At 37.7% G+C, this 21,075-nt stretch overlaps 1 protein-coding gene across 46 annotated transcripts in view; it reads right to left on the bottom strand.

Moving 5' to 3' along the window:
- EGFEM1 (EGF like and EMI domain containing 1) overlaps positions 1-21,075 on the bottom strand; it is a 688,205-nt gene that overhangs the window by 609,360 nt on the left and 57,770 nt on the right. For 40 of the 46 annotated variants that reach the window (XR_014824261.1, XR_014824257.1, XR_014824258.1 and 37 more), the window contains 3 exons: positions 15,286-15,420; positions 12,669-12,778; positions 10,868-10,972 (listed from right to left, as the gene is read on the bottom strand). Coding sequence is in view for 43 of the 46 variants with exons in the window: in XM_084990195.1 (XP_084846321.1) it covers positions 10,868-10,972; positions 12,669-12,778; positions 15,286-15,420 (350 nt within the window). In the remaining 3 variants the exon portion in view is untranslated. Of the gene's footprint in view, positions 1-10,867; positions 10,973-12,668; positions 12,779-13,118; positions 13,217-15,285; positions 15,421-21,075 lie in introns of all 46 variants that reach the window. The other 6 variants (XM_084990210.1, XM_084990204.1, XM_084990203.1 and 3 more) reach the window with 1 other exon arrangement.

Here is a 21,075-nt window from a genome sequence, read left to right as displayed (position 1 = left end):
TATAAGAACCACCCACATTTCTGACACCAACTGCAAGTTCAGAGGGTTCACGAAACCACCCTCATGTTGAGTCATTTACTAGAAGGACTCACAGAAGTCACTTAAAGCTATTGTATCAAAGTCAACCAAGGAAAGAATGGAGTCAGGAATTATCAAAAGTGGACCTTCCATTGTCTTTTCCTTGTGGAATCAGGACCTGTTACTTTCTGACATCAGTGTGTGACAACAGACATGGACTGCTGCCAATCAAGGAAGCTCAAGGGGGCCCAAGTTCAGAGTTTTTATAGAGAATCCATTATCTAAGCATGATTGATTAATTGTGGTCAATTCCAGTCCCCAGCTTCTCTGAAAATGACTTGAAATCCCTACCCTAAATCATGTTGCTGGTCTTTCTGGTGTGGCAAGACCTCAACCTAAGACTACCATGTGTATTGTACACACACCCTAAGTAATATTGTCAGAATAGCCAATGACCCAAGGGCCCCCGGAAAGTAAAATGCTCCTATGAGATATTGATATTCCATGGACTTAGAGATTACCTTCCAGAAGCTGAGGTCAAAGGGCAGAAGTCTTTATGCATAAAGTTATTTAGTACACATCTTCCTTTTCTCATAAGCTTTTGACTTGGGGAATTTATCTCAGGTAAACATACTCATTATGATTATAACTATGCCCTTGGGCATTTTGAAGGTCAGAGGAGATTTATTCAATAAAATAAAGACTAAGAAAGATAGTTTATGGTAGAATATGTTTGCAAGGGATGGGGTGGTGGGTAGGTGTAACATGCAGTATGATGTCTTAACCAAAAACCAAGACTTTGGGCTTGGAACAAAGAGCAGAAGCTCTTTCACTTGGTAGCAATAGTGATGGAGTGAATTACCACCAACATCTAGTGTTTGCCTGGGAAGGGGCAGATACAGCTAGCTCTGTACCTCTGGATGGAAGGAGCATAAACAGTAGTCTACAGAGTACATACAGAGGGATTCCTCAAAGTTCCCCTAAATGACAAAAATGCATTAACTGCTGACTTTCAGAACTCTGTCACCATTTAGGTTAAGCTGCTCCAGTTGCCCCTCTGTGGGATACTGGTTCCAGGACTCTGCCAAGGTTATCAAAATCTTTGGGTACTCAAGTCATTTACATCAAACAGCTTGGTCCTGCTGGCCCTCTCTATTATGGATGCAAAACCTGCAGATATGGAGGGCTGACTGTATGATAGACATGTAGTATCCATGAATAGTTTAGTTGAAGTTGTTTCTAGGAGAAGCAATGGAACTATTCTGATGGATGATGGATAGAAAAGAGAAAAATGTAAATTATGAAAACTGCATGAAGGCCTGAGTGGAGAAAGATGAGAAAGAATTTCCCAACCCCATTTTTCTCCCTCCATTTCTTAGTCCAGCACAGTTCATAGTGTAGTCAAAAAAAACCACAAAAAGACAAATGCTCTTTTTTATGGCTAAGTAGTATTCCATTGTGTATATATACCACATCTTCCTAATCCAATCATCTGTCAATGGACATTTGTGTTGTTTCCATGTCTTGGCTATTGGGAATAGAGTTGCAATAAACTTTTGGGTACATGTGTCTTTTTTAAGGAAAGTTTTGTCCGGATATATGCCCAAAAGTAGGATTGCTGGATCATATGGTAGTTCTATGTATAGATTTCTAAGATATCTCCATACTGTTCTCCATTGTGGTTATACCAGCTTACATCCCCACAAAGAAAAAAAATTGTGTTGGGGAAATAACAATTAGAAAAATGATCTTAGGGCCCATGGCAACCCCTGCTTATTCCCAAGCAAGGAGTGTGTGTGGGTATGGGGGGGCAATACCCTAAAACACTGGAGTTAAAGATCCAGGTTAAAGCCTTGGCTCAGTTACTAACAAGCTGTGATGTGGGCACATCAATTCATCAATTAAGCATTCTGAGTTTCAGTCACTTCAATTCTAATTTGCAAATAATATGAACTCCCTCAGAGAGTGGCTATGAGGCCTAAATGAGACAACATGTGAGAAAGCACCCTATTAAATGCATGTTTTTTAAAATTATTATACATCCATATTACTAAATAATTAGCCTCTATTTTGTATTTTGTAGACCACAGAAATCACCATTGTCAGATCATTACATGGTCTGCTTCTGAATGCTTCTGAATTCTTATAACCTGTATATTGATTTAGGACCATACAGTACATTATGTAAGGCTTTATGCATACTATTTATGAACTTAATTTTAATTAATATGTTAATTAATAAAACTGAGCAGTTTAATTTTATATATTATATATATATATATATATATATATATATATATCAATACACATTAGCATATTAAGCCTCTGGAAAATCCTACAAGAATGAATACAACATAAAGTTATTTGACAGAATTTCCCAAACTTATTTGAACAGAGAAATTTCATTTCCTGCAACACTTCTTAAAATCCAATGGAAACAGTGATCCAGAAAATAAATTTTGAGAAGTATAACACATATTATTCATGTTTAAAAATATAATAATGCACCATGTCCCGCAATCCAGTTTTATCTTAGCTTCACCAAAAAGAAAGAGGGCACCCTGTGCAGATTCTCCCATTAAGAAAAGATCTGAATATGCGCAGCTAAATTGGTAGCTTCAATATCATCTAGTCTCTCAGTTCTCTAACTACCACCATTCTCCATGCTTTATCTTACCTAGAATTTGGCTTCTGGCTTTATCTCCTCTAGTCTTCTACTTTGCCCCTTTCAAAATATGTTTCTTTAAGTAACCCTCAAAACCTTCTTGTCTGGAGAACACCGTCAAGACAGCAGACTAGCAAATGGGCTTCCCATCTCCTACTCCAATCCTCCACCATTGTCTTACTGACTTCCCTGAGAGCATAGAATCTTGGAGAGAAGTCTCATTTTTCTTTACCTAAAATAAAACAGCTTAACCACTTTAGAGAATTTAATGATTGATTATCATACTAGTAGTTTCTGACACTGACCAGCCTAAACTCTAGTGGAGAAGCATGGAATGTTCCACTCTATCTACAGCCATTACTAGTAGGAATGTATGGTCTCAAAAATGACTAAGAAGAAAAGTGGCACCGCCCAAGCCAAGTGATATATCCCAATGGCCAATACTGGTGGTGATGCTGTTAGTGAACGCCTAGTTCACTTTGCCCAGATATAAATAACCTTGAGTAATTAAAATACTCTCTCCACACACAAACACACCATATATTTCAATTCAAATGTCAAGCAAAAGTTCGGAAACATTATTCCAGAAAATAGTGAATGGTATTGATTTTTGGAATAAGGTATGTTAACCTTTTTTAGCCAGAATTTCTTCTTTCAAAATTTAAGATAAAATGGGACTTAAACTAATCAAAAAACCAAAAAGGGTATTTTTAGGTTTTACTGTATACCTGATAGAATAAGAGAATATTATATTCTGCTATTTAAAAAAACAATAACAGCAACAAAAACAAAAGCCTTTTGACAGCAAGCAATGAAAAAGAAGAAATGGCAAATGACTACATGCCAGATTTGGCCATTTCAATGACTTAACATTTTATTTTCCTTTGGATTTTTAGCCTCTTTCCATTGTGTTTGCACTATATCTTTAAAACACACTTTCAGGAGTTCCCGTCGTGGCGCAGTGGTTAACGAATCCGACTAGGAACCATGAGGTTGCGGGTTCAGTCCATGCCCTTGCTCAGTGGGTTAACGATCCGGCGTTGCCGTGAGCTGTGGTGTAGGTTGCAGACGTGGCTCGGATCCCGCGTTGCTGTGGCTCTGGCGTAGGACGGTGGCTACAGCTCCGATTGGACCCCTAGCCTGGGAACCTCCATATGCCGCGGGAGTGGCCCAAGAAATAGCCAAAAAAATAAATAAATAAATAAAACACACTTTCACAGACAAAATGCCCATTTGAAAATCTTCAGTGGCATTACATATCTGAGGAGTTGAGATCCAAACTGTTCACTAGGCAATAATGAGTGGCATGGCATTAATATGTATCTTATTTGCTGTAATTCCCCAAATCCAACTCTTCGGTATAACTTGGTTCCAGGGTGTCTTTTTGTGTATTTCTAAGAACACCAGTCCTCACATTATTTTTCTATCTCTGTAACAAAAAAGTAGTCTTTTCAATACCAGAGCTCTCTTTTTCTTACACAGGTTCCAAAGAATCCCTCAATATGTGTATGTATAACCAGCAAAACCTGAAGTGAAGAAAATCATTTGCTCATGCTTTGTGCTGAAAGATTGTTTTCTCAGCAAGCTAACCAGGTTTAAATACTAAAAATAAAGGGAAAAGATATCAACTTATATTTTTCATAAACAGGAGAGTTATTAGATTTTAAAGAAGCAGCATCCCATAGTGGTTCAAAGGATGAACTCAGGAGCCAGACTGCCTGAGTCCACACCATGGCTCTGTCATTTACTGCACATATAACCTCAGTGAGTTTCTTCACTTCTCCTTACTTCCAGTGTATCACTGTATAAGGGGACTATTAATGGCACTTATCTTATAGCATTGTGGTGAGTAGTAAATGTGTTGACATGCATAAAGCATCTAGGACAGCATCTACCATGTGAAAAGTATGATTTATGTGTTAGCTATTATTGTCATTATTATCCATCTTCAACTTTTTCTAGTACATCACTAATTGCACCCCATAGAATCAAATAACCCTGGATGATGCTAGGTCATTCTCTTCCAATGTTGTCGTATTTGCAATATCAGGCGATTCTCATGCAGCCTTTTTAAAACTGTATCTTATGGTTGCTAACACTGGCCATGCAAAGCATACCTAGAAGGGTATGTAAGTAAAAGCACTGCCAAGCCTTCTAATTTCAAATCAATGTCAGGGCAGTAAATCTTCTGCACGGATTCCAAATAAAATGTCCCTTTACTAGGCTCACAGGAAGATGTCAAATAGTTATTGCTTTACTTTCCTCATAGACAGTCTGGCTGTCCCTTTACTGTACTCGTCTCAATCCCTGTCAATACTACCATATCCTTCTAGCAAGTTATGTCAAGCAGAGTGTGGTTGCCTCAGTATGGACTTGCTAGAACCCTGCTGAGGGCTTAAGGCTCTAATGCAATGCATCTTTATGTGATGAACAGAATAATACTGAATTTTACACTGTCAGCTCAGGCTAAGAATGCATATCAATTTATCTCCATAATATAACCTGTGTTTCATCTCACACTGTCTCCTAGTAATGCTCATTTAGGACTGCAGATTAATGGGCGTGTTCAATTAAGGATTTTGCATTTTTTTTCCAAATTAAACCTTCTTCCCACACTAATTTTATAATTCAATTAAAATAAGCCATCAAGTTTTCTTAGCATGATTTGCTCTTTATAAACCCCCTGCCACTTTTCCCCCATTTTCACTGTTTCAGTAGGCCTACTGCTGAAATGAAGTCATAGATAAAGAGAAAATGTTTTCTAAACTTCCTCAATTAGTTTGCCAGAGCTTCTGTAGCAAAGGACCACAAACTGAGTGGGTCAAACAATAGAAATTTATTGTCTCCCAGTTCTAGAGACTCGAAGTCTGAGATCAAGGTGTCAGGAGGCAGCTTCCTTCTGAGCACCACAAGGGAGCATCTTTCCCGTGCCTTTCTTCTAGTTTCTGGTAGTTTGCTGGCAACCCTTGGTATTCTTTGGCTTACAGATGCATGGCTCTGATTTCTGCCCTCATCTTCCCATGGCTCTGTGTCCAAAGTTCCCCCTTTTAATCAGTATACCAGTCACATTAGCTTAGCGGACCACTTTAATATGATCACATCTTAACTAATTACATCTGCAAAAACCGTATTTTTAAGCAAGGTCATGTTCTGAGCTATGGGGGGGTTAAGGTTTCAACATACAAATTTTGACAAATTCAACCTGTAACACTTCTCAAATTCAAAATGCTCTTGGGGACATGACATTTTAAGAAAATTCTTTGGTCCAATCTCTTATCTGCAAAGGATAGATATATCATGCATGAGAGTTCATTAAAATCCTTGACTGGAACCTACCGGTTGGCTGAAAATCATACCTATAACCCAACACCCAAAGTTTGTTCAGTGGGAAGCAAAGCAACAGCAGGAGACCTTCCCCCTTCACTTTGTGCACTTCCCCTAAAGATTCCCAGGAAATCTACAGTTAACAAAAAGAATTAATGCTTGGATAATGCTTTTCAACTTACAGATCACATGTATTATCTTACATGACTCTCAAGTAACAAACTTGCAGTTATGTCAAATATTATTATAAAAGGACCATGACTTCAAAGTTAGACTTGCAGATTTTGAGCCAGAACACTTGGACATGGAACCCAGATGACCTTCTTCCCAGTTGTCTGACCTTGAGAAAGTTTATATGCTTAAGTTGAATATAAAAGTGGACAACTAATAGTGTTCAACTCATAGACTTATCGTAAGGATTAATTATTTAATCCATATAAATTGTCTAGAGTAGTGTCTGGTACATGGAAGGTGCTCAGGAAAATTAGAGTGTTACTATTTTACAAATGATGCATTGAGGCTTAGGAATATAAAATGACTCTCCACAATAATGTAAGAGGTCATTGGTGAGACACAACCTCAACCCTAGAATTTCTAAGGGCTTTCCATGTCATTTTTAATGTACATAAACATCACACTTTGAAGTAATGGAGATATGGAGGGGGACTCTGGCATAAGAATAGAGTACCAACCAGCACTCTCTTATGTTTAGGAAACACCACCTGCTGGACTGCCTGCTCGGGGACCAACTTAGGGAAGGTAAAGTCCTTGAAGAATAAGTAACCACCTCTGTGTAAGGTTCTAGAAGAACTGATTTGGCTGAACAAAGAAAAGCTATGAAATTACTGCTCTGGACATAAGCAAAGCCATGTCCCATGTTCATCTCTTACTGCAGCCAAGAGATCTACTTGCATTATTTTATTATTATTATTATTATTATTATTATTATTATTATTCCCTCACCTTGTTGTGCTTTTAATGTCTCTGGGAAATATTCTATTCCCTATACCCAATTTCATAGTATTGTTATGTTTATCTTTAATAATAAGTTGTACTTTGTGTCTTCAGCTCTTTTCATAAAACTTTATTTCTTTTCATCACAAAAAGCAACCCTCTCTAGTTTCCTTTAGGACAGAACCATCTTCCATCATTACACTTGGGAGATATACTATAATCACTGATTTCCTGGTCTCTAATTCCCACTGCACTAAGGATATCATATTTGTTTTAGTATCTGCAGTATCTAGCACACAGTTTGATGTATTAGCATCTACTGACTAAATGGAAGATTGACTAGATGAATGAATAAATGAAGATACAAATGAAAGAAATAAAAAGACCTCTGAGTCTTAGCATCCCACCACTAGGAACATTATAATTTAACCTAACTTGTGATGAGGAAAAGGGAAGATGGAGTAAGGGATGAGGAAAGGAGTGACTTTGTATGTGATATTAATCAGTTAATGAAGCTCCAAGTTGTTCTGCCTGAATCCATAGAATTAAAAAAAAAGAAAATTTCACCACCAGCTATCTAGCTTGATTTGCATGTGTTCAAATCTTCAAAGTATTCCCTTTGATTCCTTTAATCAATAGCTATTTTAGAAAGCTCTTCATTACTTCCTAATTGTCCAAATTCATTTTCTTCATTTTTCCTTATTAGAGGCAGATTTTTCAAATGAGTTAAGTAGATCAGCAATTTTCAAATCATTATCAACCTCAAGCATTTCTCTCAGTTATTAGCACGTCCCTTCTCTCTCCAGGACTGGATTCTTTTCTCTATTTTTAAGAGGCCATCTGGTTCATTTTATTGACTTATTTTTCCCATACATCTTAAATAAAGTCAATTTACCCTGTGCTAAGAGTAATCCATGTTTATAATAACTCTGATCCTAGATGTTTTAATTTGTCAGATTCCAGTTTTGGATAAAAATGCAAGTAAATTCTCTATTTTGTTAGCATACCAAAAAATAAGTAAATAATTAGCATTTATCTACATTTTAATCCATCCCAACCAAATAAGTTGTAAAGTCATTGCCATGGTCCACAAAACATCACAAGTAATCTAAATGAATATTTTGATCCTTAAGTATACTAAAATTAGAAATACACATATCCATTGAACCCAACAATCCCACTGCTGGGAATTTGTATCAAGGAAATAAAAGCACCATATTATTACAGCACTGATGTTGTGACAAAAAGCTGGAAACAAAATGAATGTCCATCAGATAAATAGGTTGTTGAAAATGTATGGTATATCAATACTGTGGAATATTAGGCAGCCGTTTGTATATGATTCCATGAGCCCAGAGAAAAATACCAAAAATATTCAGAACATTGTTACTAGGAAAGGGAAAGAAAATTGGGTGGGAAGAGGAAAGAAGAAAAAGCAATGTAAGGAACAAAAGAGGCATTCAAGACAAAACATTATATAAGATATGATCTCATTTATGTAAAATTTCATGTTGCATGAATATAATTAAATATGCACAAAAGGATGACCACATGGTTTTCTGAGGGCAATAGCACTATACATTTTCACTTTCTTACCTTATACTTACTATTAATTTTTAATAATTCAAATTTTAAAATTTAAATTATTTTTATCATTTGAATAATTGTTCATACAATTTGAAAAAATAAATTAATTTTCACTTTGAAATGTATATACCATATCTAGAAGGAGGAAGAGTCATGTCAATCAGATCAAGGTGTATATATATTCATAATTTGGAACTCAAATCCAGCCACCGGATAAGAGTTAGGCTATAGGCAATACCTCTGCACTATAATCCACCTGCTTGCTAGAGTAGGTACATGTCCTGTAAATTATATTCTTTCAAAAAACAATCTTCTCAAATTTTCATTTTTGATCTACTTTTAAGACTCAGCTAATGTCATTCCTTCTTAACTGTTCTCCACTTGTTTCCCCAAATATTTTATTTCTAGAAAGTCTTTACCATTTCTCTATCAAACCCTCCTAATGAATATACTTTGTGGCATCTCATTTTTGCTTGATGAAATGTGATACCATATGGGAGAAACCTGAACTTCTACTTCAGGATGTAAGTCCCTCAGGGTTCATCAATTTTTCTTTTTAAATTCAATATAAGTTCTACAGTAAGAGAAGAAATATTGTCAAAATCTAAAGATCAACACACTTGGACAATGCTACTTAAAACTGCAATGCAGAAATGGTATTTTGGATGGCTTGCTTTTCCTTATAACCTCTCTGGAAATTTTTTGGTGTAAAACTGTTTTGTGGAAAACACACACTGATTCTGCCTATGTTTAAAATAATCCAGTATTTTCACCAACCTGAAACTGAAAAATACAAAATCTAACTACCTGAATTTCAGAAAACATTTTAATTACTTTGGCAAATAAAGGTTGTAAAGAAATTGGAATAATCAAAATATTCAAGTACTGATGTAGAAAAACAAAAAAGAAATTAATCCAGGTGTAATTTCTAAGCTATAATCATTACCATATGTCTCTTTAATTACCTTCCCCCTCAGGGACTTGATGTTTTGCAAGATTTACTCTACCAAAACAAATGAATTAATAAAGTAATAATTGACTTCTTTTTTAATTTTTAATGAATCAATGGCATGTGTAATTGCCCATCGCAGATACTGATCAAGATGAGGAAACCAGTGTTGCACATGTAGCTGAAACAACTTATTTAGGGGCAACTAATTTGATGTCATGGATCAACGTATATTTTCTGTTAACATCTTAAATATAATGCAAATGGCTGAAGATACACTGCAGAGTTCAAGATGCTTCATTATCAGTGGTTCATAGTCAAAGAATAAATTGGGATTGAAAATAAGCTTTATTTTAATTCACAAATTAAAAAAAAAAAACCTAGAAAAAAGTATCAAGATTAATTTACAAGAAGCATAGCTTTGAGGGGACCCACGAAAAACATGAGCCTGAACCTTACGCCAAGGGCAGAGGAAACAAATGGACATGAGTGATGAGCTCTCAGCCACCTTCAATTTCACTGACAAAGATTCAAGGACTAGATAAGAGACGGCCAACATATCAGCAAAGCATAACGAACACAATATTTTTTTCACTTTTTACACCTATTTCTTTAATTTCTATACAATAGGTCTGGTTTTGTTTCCTCTGCCCTAAAAAGACAAATGCAGATGCATTCACATTCTTTGGAGACCAGAAGCAGATAATCAAGTCAAAACAAATCCCTTTGAAAGTACCTAATCTCATAGCAGATACAGTAAAAGATAAATCACTGGCCATTTTGAAAATTTCCTGCACAGGAAACATCTTAAATGCACATGTCCAAAATTGACAGGTGATTAAGCTCCAACCTTGAAAACTACGTTACTGAGTTTTGAAACTTTGAGAATCATGCAAGTGTCAGGTTTTTTTGTGCCTATTTTTTTTTTAACAAAGGACACAAAAGTAGTAAATATCACATCAGACTGAATTTGTCTTAATCCCCACCTTGTTCATTCACAAACCACATAAATCTCACAGAAGAACACTGTACCAGCACTTCTAAACCATGGCTCCCTTAAAGATTTAACATCTGAGGTCAGAAAGAGGTTTTCTTATTAAGCTGCCATTTCCTTTACAAAATAGACTATTTTGTACTTAATGCTACCCTTTGAACTCTTATAGTGAATAATTAAAACTAAACTGCAAAGCATAATTTGCAATGCTGAGTACACTGTAGGTTGTAGGTTTTTGCTTAGTGGCCATTTTAAATGCTCCCCAATCCCCGAAGGGATAACCCTGCCATTAGTCTGAATCGACAAAACTGGCTGGCCCCTAAAAGCAAGGCAGACAGCTCCAAATCATAATAAAATGGTCCTGCTGGCGACTCACCATATTGACAGCGGGGTCCCTGAAAACCCTCGGAACACTGGCACTGCTGGGCTTCGCCCTCCGAGCATCTCCTCCCGTGGAAATAAGTCCCCGCTGCAGAGACAGCTAAAAGGAAGGTAGACAAGGAGGTGAGGGAGGATGGAACTGAGGGAAAGAAAAAATCCTCAATATAAGCACCAAGTTGCCAATATAGATATCATCTAGAAATTTCCACCAGCTCCTCTGTACCCCCTACATAGAAAATACTGTTTTCATTACACATTAAGGCCTTGCTGTCTAAAGCCTTGTAGAACTCTGTATGCGGTAACATCTGTGTCACCTTGAGGCTTGTAGAAATGCTCCTCCCCAGATCTACTGAATCAGAATCCGCACCTTACAAGGTACTAGGTGATTGCGTTCACATTCAAGTTTGAGTAGCACCAGTCCAAAGAAACTCCATGGAGAAAGATGAACTGTGCAGCCAAAACAATCTTAAAAACAAGCAAGACGGAGTTCCCGTCGTGGCGCAGTGGTTAACGAATCCGACTAGGAACCATGAGGTTGCGGGTTCGATCCCTGCCCTTGCTCAGTGGGTTAACGATCCGGCGTTACCGTGAGCTGTGGTGTAGGTTGCAGATGCGGCTCGGATCCCGCGTTGCTGTGGCTCTGGCGTAGGCCGGTGGCTACAGCTCCGATTGGACCCCTAGCCTGGGAACCTCCATATGCCGCGGGAGCGGCCCAAGAAATAGCAACAACAACAACAAAAGACAAAAAAAAAAAAAAAAAAAACAAGCAAGACATACAAATACTTACCAGAGGCAAAGGAGAGTGTTGGGTGCCATACAACAATATAAAGAATTCATCCCACAGTCATTAATTTCCAGGAGTTTATAATGTAGTTGAGATGACATTGTGGGTAATTGCTTTTGCTGAGCTGACACCAGCCAGCTGCAGTGGCCAAGCACTGCATGCAAATCCCGTGACCTCTGGTGCACCCCTGGACACTAAATCTGCTTAACATGGAAAGCCTGAGGCAACTTCACTAAGATCTCTCAAGAGCAGAAATACCAGTGGGTAAGGAAGCAGAAGGCCCACAAACTCCCGCAGGTGCAGGAGAGCAAGAGAGATGAATTGCTGGGCCTCAGTGCTGCACTGATTGCAACACTCCGAAGCATTTTAAGTGACTTCACAGTAACCATAAACACTTAGTTAAAGGAGTTCCTAAACAGAGCCGTTTCTCCTGGTGTGAATGAACTATATCATGCCACTAGTTCTGCTGCTCGAGTGCTGTCAAACACACTCCAAAGGTTATGGAATACCCTCACCAGAGGTTTGGAAAAGGACTGCATACCTCATCTTAAAAAGGAAACTGCCTCCCAAGTTCTGCAATTAATCATGACAGGCGCAAGTCAAGAAATCCCATTTAGATTTAGTACGGTGATTTCCCTCCAGACTTTTGAATCAACTGCAGATTACCAATTTGATGATATTGGGAAGGGGCAAACAGAAAAGGGAGATGGAAGTCAAGGTGTAACCTGTCTGGCTTTAAATAAACTGTCTTTTACATAAAGAGACAGAATATAAAGCAGCAGTTCTATGGGTCCTGAGTTCTGACCTATCATTAGAAACACATAACAGGAAGGCTTTTTGTGCATTTTTGCACCTGTCATGTGTGCCTTTTTCAGCCCAAAGAGATGCTCTGAATCTGTGGTGATTCTAAAGATGCCTAAAACTTGACAGGCATGATATGATTGAAGCTCAAAACAGAGTGAAACCATTACTTCTAGTGACAGAGAGTTAGACAAGAAGAATTATAACTTACATCGCGGGCAGCCAGGCTCACCGTCCCACTGGCTCCAACCAGGGCAGCACCTGTAGACGGTCTGCTGCTCCACGCTGTATGCCTGTCTGTAGACAGTGTAGTACCGGGTCCTAGAAACACAGGAATCTCTGTCAGTAATGCTTCCTCTGAAGGCCAAAGCTGTCTCCTTAAACGCACTAAAAAATTTTCCTTCCAACCTAAATACTGTCATTTATACACATACACACACACAAACAAAAATATATTATTTGTATATGTTATACATACACATGCACCCCCTCACTGAATATGTCACCAAGATTCACTATGAGTATAGGCTATGGAAAATTAAAAGAAACCTCCAGTCCTGTGGTATAAATTATCCCAAGAGTCAGTCAAGCTATCAAAAATGAAACCCCACATTATGAAGAGAATAATGAAAGCCTGAAGGATAATAAATAAGGCACATACTTTTCAATTTGATAGTGAAGGCCCCTCCTGTACTGGACCCACGATAGCATGCATTCTCAACAGTGATGACATCACCCACAAGGGAAGGACAATTGGCTCTTGAGTGGGAGGGGAGAGAAAAATTGAGCTAATACAGTGATCTGTGGTCCTACAACCAACATAGTATATAAACAGAAATAAAGTTTATTTGTGGTATTAACATTTCATGGGGGAAGGGGATGATTACTAAAAAAAATTTTTTTAAGTTTATGAAGGCTCCTTGGGGAGCAATAATGAACAAAAGATTGAAAATACTAAACTATATATAGCTATTTGTACTGACCTCTTAATAGACCATAATACCAAACATCTCTAAACCCAATAACTTTCTTTCTATCAAACTAATGTCATATTTATTCTTTATCCCCAAAGTATTATGCCCTCTCCCTTTCACATAACCTATCTTCATATCCCCCATCCAAATCCCCTTCACATTCAAAGCTAATTTCAAGTTAACTTCCTCCAAATTCTCTTTCCCCATCATGCCAATGTATGCTGCTCTTTATCTTTCTCAAAACTAGGGCTCAATGGCTATTCCATTTTTTATGACACTTAATTATTTACCATCTTAAAGTATAGCCTAATATTTTGGATAGGTATCTCTCCAACAGGTATATAAGTAAAGGTTTATATACTTAATATAAAAACAAAGAGATATTAGGTTGGAAAAAGTGCCAAATATCTTTTAACAGTACCTCAACTCCAAACTCAGGGTCATAAATATTTGCTGAATAAAGGAATATATAAAATTACTAGGCTCTTGAAAATAAAAATATGAAACATATTTTACTTATTCATGTTTACCTTCCTAGGTCTGAATGGCTATATGGTAGTGGATTTCTTTAGTTTAGTCTAATATCAACAATGGTTACGAATTCCTCATGGGAGGAATACCAACAAATCTAAATGAAAAGCCATTTCATTTTCAGAAACAGGGTTCTCTAACACCTGCTATGCACCAAGCATTGTGTCATCTATGTTAAATATGTTTTCAGTTAATCATCATAATATCCATGTGTGGTATTATTTTCCTAACTTCACAGACTAAGGCACAGAGACATGTAGGAACTTTTCCCAGTGCCACACAGCTAGTAAAAGCCAGAAATTTTCTGATTTAAATTTAATTTAAAGGTCTTGACTATAGCCGGAATAAACTATTCATCTAAAGGTTAATCACACATGCAAACACAATGTATATCTGAATATCTACAATTATAAATGATTTGGTCTTATTCTATTTAATCCTATATTACCAGTATTCTGCTATTTTTATGCAATAGCAAGCCCAGTTATTTATAAATGTCCTCAATTTTCTTTTAGCAATAGTAGTAGTAGTAATAGAAATAATAATAAATTCAATCTAGATCCACACTTTTTTTGAACCTTTAAGTATCCTGAATTCAGACCAAATTGATTTATTTACATAAAACTTGAAGCCATTAGCAACTATCTGCATTAAGAAGTACTTGGATATTTTATAAAACTATTATTTGGCTATGCCCATGGCATGTAGAAGTTCCTGGGCCAGAGCAGAGACCTGAGCCAGGGCAGCAAGACTGCTGGATCCTTAACCCACTGCACCACCAGGGAACTCCTTATATAACTATTTTAAAGCCTTTTTAAGAGTCTGTATGAAACCTTCCCCCCTAGAAAGCACATACTTTCTTTTTCTCTCCTCTCCCAACCAGCCAAGTTAATCCTAATTCAAAGGCCATAATAAAGTTCTCAGTTTCAGTTTTACAAGAGAACCCAGGGCAGGTCAGATGGTGGTTCACAACTGCAGATGCCCCAGATCCAAGTCATGCTAAACTTAGCAAACCAACACAATATTCTTCGTTTCTCTGTCTTTTGATCTTCAGCTTTCAATAGTCCATCACATCATGAGGTAAAATTAGCAACATCTAACCCAAAAGATCTCACACATAAATGACGCCTGAACTAAAGCAACAACATATTCTGTTTTCAAAGGAAAATATGTAACTCTGGAAGTTCCTGGTCAGCATTGTTTATGCATGTCTACTTAGTTATATAATTATTTTCTAAAATCTATTGGTGACATCTTTAGATGCAGGTAAGGCTTTGGTGTTGATCTTTAGGAATCACAATGAAACAGCAGAGGCCCGCTTACCTTCTTTCATAACCCACACACCCTCTCGGGCTGGTACAGCCCTGTTTCCAGATCTTGACAGTGTGTGTGAATGCTTGGACACACGGGTGTGGAAGTCCAACCACAGTCAGCTGCTGTTCTTCGCAAACATTTGGCCTTAAAAAAAAAAGAATAGTAATGCAATAAAAATAGATTGCTTATGTTTTATTCATAAATCATTTGTTCCTTCATTTTCCACAGAAAGCTTGTGGTGACTTACATAAAGTAAGAGAGAAAAGTACAAGCAATATAAAAAAATCAGACCCACGAAAAAGAAAAATCAGAATAGATTTTAAAAACAAGTGGAAATTTAGAAGACAAGTATAAAAAATCATAAATTCCCATGTGCTTGGGAAAACCGAGCTGCCAATTAAGTTCTGAGCTCTTTAGTAGCCAAGATGTATAAAGAAACACAACTGCAGGATCCTCAGTATCTGTGAAGAAAACGCAGGCTGCTTCATCAAAAGAAGTTAAACTTTTCCTGGAAGTTATTTCTGAACAATATTTTCCATTGACATGTTTATTTAACTAAGTTTCACACATAATGCTTGTTTAAACACAAATATTTTTCAACCAGCACAATTATATGAAATATATCCTATAAAATATTATATGACATTTACAGGATTTCAGATATAGCATCTTAAATGTTAAATGCATGAGGCTAGATAACATCCATCACCTGAAATGTCAGAATTCTTTTGTAATTTGAAGCATGCTTTACTTAGTGATGAACAATTAGTCCATACCAATTATTCTGCATTTGAAAACAATAATAATTGTAAAAGCCAGTAAACACACAAACTTTTCATACCTTCAAGTTCACCTGCATGCTGTACACTGACCTAAGGTCAGACTTTGATGTTCCTTTTTTTCTTTTATTTTTGGCCATCAGGAAGGTCACAATCTAGCTTAGTTTCTAAACTCATAATCTGCTGAAAATAGATTCCGGATTCGAGTCTGACCCCAAAGAACTCTGTGAACTTGTCCAGTGAGAACACTGAGAAATAGTACTTCCCGCACTACATCAGTTACCTCACCCTCCACAGCTGCAGTCCCTTTTTGCGATCACTTCTTTCTGTGGCTCTGTGGCTCTGACTAAATCTCATCATCTGATTTCACTTACAGTCCAATTCTCACTTACGGATGTATTTCTGAAAGGTGATTTCTAAACTGTTAACCTCACCTAAACTGATTAAATTTGTGTTGAACCCTACAACAAAAAACATTTTGCAAAATGTTTGCAAAAAAACATTTTAATGCTTTAGGTAAATACTTTAATAAAACAATACATGTAAAAACTGCACCTATATCAGGCATGCATAAAATCATCAAGACTTGGGCAGTGGACTTAAAGAAAACTTAAGCTTTTAAAAATGCCACATTATGACTTTCCTGTAGCCTAACGGTTAAGGAGTTGGCATTGTCACTGCTGTGGTACAGGTTCAATCCCTGGCCTGGGACCTTCCATGTGCTGTGGGAGCAGACGAAAAATTTTTTAAATGGAATTTTTAAATGCCATATTAGATTGTCTATAAAATGCAAAGACCTACACCTTCATGTGGGCTTTCATGTTTAGGGGGGCCAACAAACCCCAATTAGAATTGAGCTCATCAAACATTTGCTTTTTCAGTCAATAGTTTGAAATGTTACACCTCATGCAGCCTTGAACTCTGTTGGGTAACCTACTTTTTATCTATTATTCCATTCATCCACCCACCCATCCATCCAGTCATTCATCCATTCAACAAATACTTACTGTCACCTACACATAGCTGAAGCCTTCCCACACACAGGGATTTGAGTATAAGTAGTTTATTTGGAAAGTGCAGAAAACACTAGTAAAGAAGTGGTGGAATGAGGCAGAAAAGGAGGATCAGCCAAGAAAAAGATGCATTATTGAGTCAGCCAACACTTCAGATGACTTGTTCCCCAAATGGAGGTGGGAGCCTAAGCATGTGCACATTAATTCCTATCAGTGACCGGCTGAAGGCTACTCCCTCTCCAGCATTTCAGGTAGAAGCACAGGTAGGCAGAGTCCACTTCGAGAGGCCAAAGTCTTCAGGTACAAAAATGCAAATGCTGGCAGTTGTAAACTTGGCAGGTGTGCAGTGATAAAGGAGAGGGACACAGGTGCTGCACTGACAGTTTCAGTGGCAGGTGGTACAAATCAAAGAAAGTCTATGTTCACTTTGCACTGACAATCTACATAGAAGGGAAAATAAGTAAAAGCACCTAGATAAATACAAAATGTGAGGCACTAAGATGGAAACAATCAAGACACTGAAATAGAGATGGGGGAATCTTACTAAGATTCATTAATTAGGAAAGGTCGCACTGAAGAGGTGACACTGTGACCCGAAAGGGTGAAGAGAAGCCAGCCACAGGAGAGACAGCAATGCCATTCAAGTGGAAGAAACAGAAGGAGCAGAGGTTCTAAAAGGGGAAATGCTTGGCCTCTAGAGATCTGAAAGAAGGTCAATGATGAGATGTTTGGTAGGACACACAGGGCCTTTCAGGCTGAGGAGTGCTGATTTAATTATCAGGACACTGGAAGCCACAGAGTGTTTAGAATCTAGAGATGGGACTTGTGATTCTCTCTAACACCCACTGCAGCGCCTCATTCCCACCCCCAACAATGACATAGGTTATATCTATTCTTGCTACCACCAAGTAACAATCCAGCCCCATCCAGCAACTGGCCCCCAAATTCTAAGAATCTTCCAGGCCTTCCTTGGGGTTTTCTTAATTCCTACAAAGAAAGAAGTCACCAAGGGAAATCTGACCCTTCAGAAGACCCCAAATCAGCAGCACCAGGCAATAAGAAAAGGCACAGAACAAATTTTATGCATCATGAGGAAAATGTATGACATAAGTTTCTAGGAAAATTGTAATTCAGATTGTCATCAAGTAATTTCCCTGATAACATCATAAGAAACGGTAATGTGACTTCAGAACTTCACATATTGTATTACTGAACCATAGTTAACAACAACATAGTTTTGGTTGAGATAAGTTTTTATTTTAGATTAACTCATGCGAGGGAATGCTTTGGTAAATCAGTAACATCTCTGACTCCCAAGCAGTTGAGGCTAAATAAAATCAGTTACTTGGTTATTCAGATGTCCTGAGTATATTTCAGTTTAGAAAAATAATATCCTTTCTTGATGACAAAAGCCACAAGTGCTAGTAAAAAGAAGCCTAACAATGAATAAATATAGAAAGTCAAGTTTACCCCTAAGATGTTCCCAGATATAATCACTGCTAATAATCTGACATATTCTTCTCTGATTCTAAGGGTATGCAAACATTTGCATAAATAGGATCACAATGTACCATTTTTTAAATTGTGTATATAGAATTTTTAACTTAGCAAACAACATAGTATGACTATTTTTTCATTTTGAAACTTATAGAATCACTTCAAACCTTTTTTTTTTTCAGAACATGGTTTATCAGAATAATACAAAAGAATTAACTTAGCCAACATCCTATTGATATATATTTAGCTGTTTCTAAATTTTTGACTATAACAAACTCTGATACTAGTCCTTTTGTATTAACAACTGAATTACAGATTAATTTTTCCAGTATTTCCTTATGAAATACTTGTTTTCTCCGAGTCCTTTCAGTTCAGGATTTTTTAGCCTCCCTCATTGTATTTTAGGATTTCTCAAGCATCATCATTGCCTTTCTATATTTAAGCAGGAGGCACGAGAACTGTGATAGAAATGGCTTATAATTGATGGGTTCACTGTTAGGTGATTAGAGGTGATCTTTATTTTTTAGAAGCTCCTGGATGTCAATGTATGAAAATCTGATTCTTAAGGCCATTCAGTTTTGTTTTGTTTTTGTTTTTGTTTCAGAAAAAAAGCCCAAATTTCCTGCTTATAAAAGCAGACAGCATGTGGCTGGTGCTTGGGGACCAGATAGTGGAAGGGAGACCTACTCTTTTTAGCCCATACCCACCCCTAGGCAGTGTCAGTCTGCAACCCTTCTGAAGCGTCTCTGGTTTGTGTTCTCCAGAGGAAAGAACAAATCCAATACACCACCACCACCCAGAGCCGGAGTACAGCATGGTTATTTGTCCAGCTCTATGGTTTGGGGACAGGGATCTGGGAGTCCACCAATTTTACATTCAGTCTTTGAAACAACTCCCTATCTTGAGCCCTGCACATCTCCCCTGTGTATTCCTTGCCTCCATTCTAAATGCTTAATGTTGAACCTTTCCAGAATGTCATGTGAAGAGATCAACCACCTACAATAATGGCATAAGGATTACATCAAAGTGAAAATATCTGAACTACAGGTGCAGAAAAAAAAAATATTTTTCTGAACTTCTCCTGAATGAAGCAGAGATTTACAAGAGTCATCTGCCACATGTGCCCCCTCCCAACCCTCTCTCCACCACTCCAGGGAAGTCTCCAGTCAGGGGGGCAACATACCTCGGTCAGGGGGACATTTCAAAGCTAATTTATGTAAACAAACCTCATCAGAACCTTCATTCTTTGAAGACCTAACCCCCTCCTTAGGAAACTAGTATATAAATCCTTATCCCTAGCTGTTCAGAGAGCTACTCCCTACACAGCACTCCTGTATGTGTGAGTAATAAACTTTTCTCCTGTTAATCTTTTTGTTCTCAAAGGCCCCTTAACAGTCAAACCTCATTTAATAGAGGAAAAGATTTTCCTCCCAACAGCTTTGGCCACAAGGACTGAATGGTCAGAAATCCTCATTCACTCTGGAGGCTACAGTTGAGCTCTTGGGGTCTCTGACCAAGCTGGCGAAAGAAATCAGCTTTCTTAACCACAGGCTCTCAAATCTCTGCTTGGGGTCCAATTAAGCAAAAGTGATAGGAGCCTCTCATCTTTTCAGAAAGGAATTTTCCAAAATGTAGATTTACAGGAGAAAACTAGTTTTGATTAGAACTTACCTTGTTCTTTAGGTATTGTGACTCTTTGGTTGGCTCTTTCAATGCATAGTCATTGTGTTCTCTTTTAGTCACTGTCTTTCATGCTGGTGTTTTGTGTTGAGGTGTCTAAAAGTGTTGGCTGTCATAAGAAGAACAGTCACAGCCTAGAACACAAGCATAGGAACCAAAAGCCTGTTTGAGCCAAGTTCCCAGACTGGCAGGTTTGTGATTCTCACTAGATCAGCATCTGCTTGAAGAAATGTGCTCTGGGTCACCAATGAAACTGGATGAGTTTTTTGTTTCGTCTCAATTTTGTGTCCTGAGAGTCTGGCCTTGGAAGCATGATGTGCACAATCAAAATTTCCTGCCAACAACTGCCAACTCTCAGGGAGTTTGTCTAAGCCTGAATCCTAAAGGATCTCAAACCATAAGGACCATTGTCATCTTCTTCCCAATGCCTCTGTAGTGCTGAGACTTCCTATCTCTGTATCACCCATCTGGTATCAGAGTCTGTGACTGAAGATGCCTTACTTTTGTGGGAGGACTAGAACTAAGCATTCTTAGTACCTATGGCAACTTGGTTTCCTTCATTTCACCTCTAGCTGGAATTATTTTGATTAAGGAGGCTGCATCTTCTGTGCCCTCTTTGGAGACAGCTATTGTGATCGTGACTAAGCTACAAAAAGGCTTATTGGTTTGAGTCACATTTGGAATGAGCATCCTAATTGTCCGTGGCCATATGATGGATTCTTTCAGAAAAACTTTTAAGTTTATTTAAAGGATTTTTAGGGAGTTCCCATTGTGGCACAGCAGAAATGAATCTGACTAGCATCCATGAGGATATGGGTTCGATCCCTGGC

Source organism: Sus scrofa, chromosome 13 (genome assembly GCF_054392235.1).
Source record: "Sus scrofa isolate SSC_HxYL_T2T_F1_AM1 chromosome 13, Sscrofa_HxYL_maternal_Yorkshire_Landrace_v2.0, whole genome shotgun sequence".
NCBI lineage: Eukaryota > Metazoa > Chordata > Mammalia > Artiodactyla > Suidae > Sus > Sus scrofa.
The sequence above is the reverse complement of the archived record's forward strand: the minus strand, read 5'-3'. Positions and strand labels throughout refer to the sequence as shown.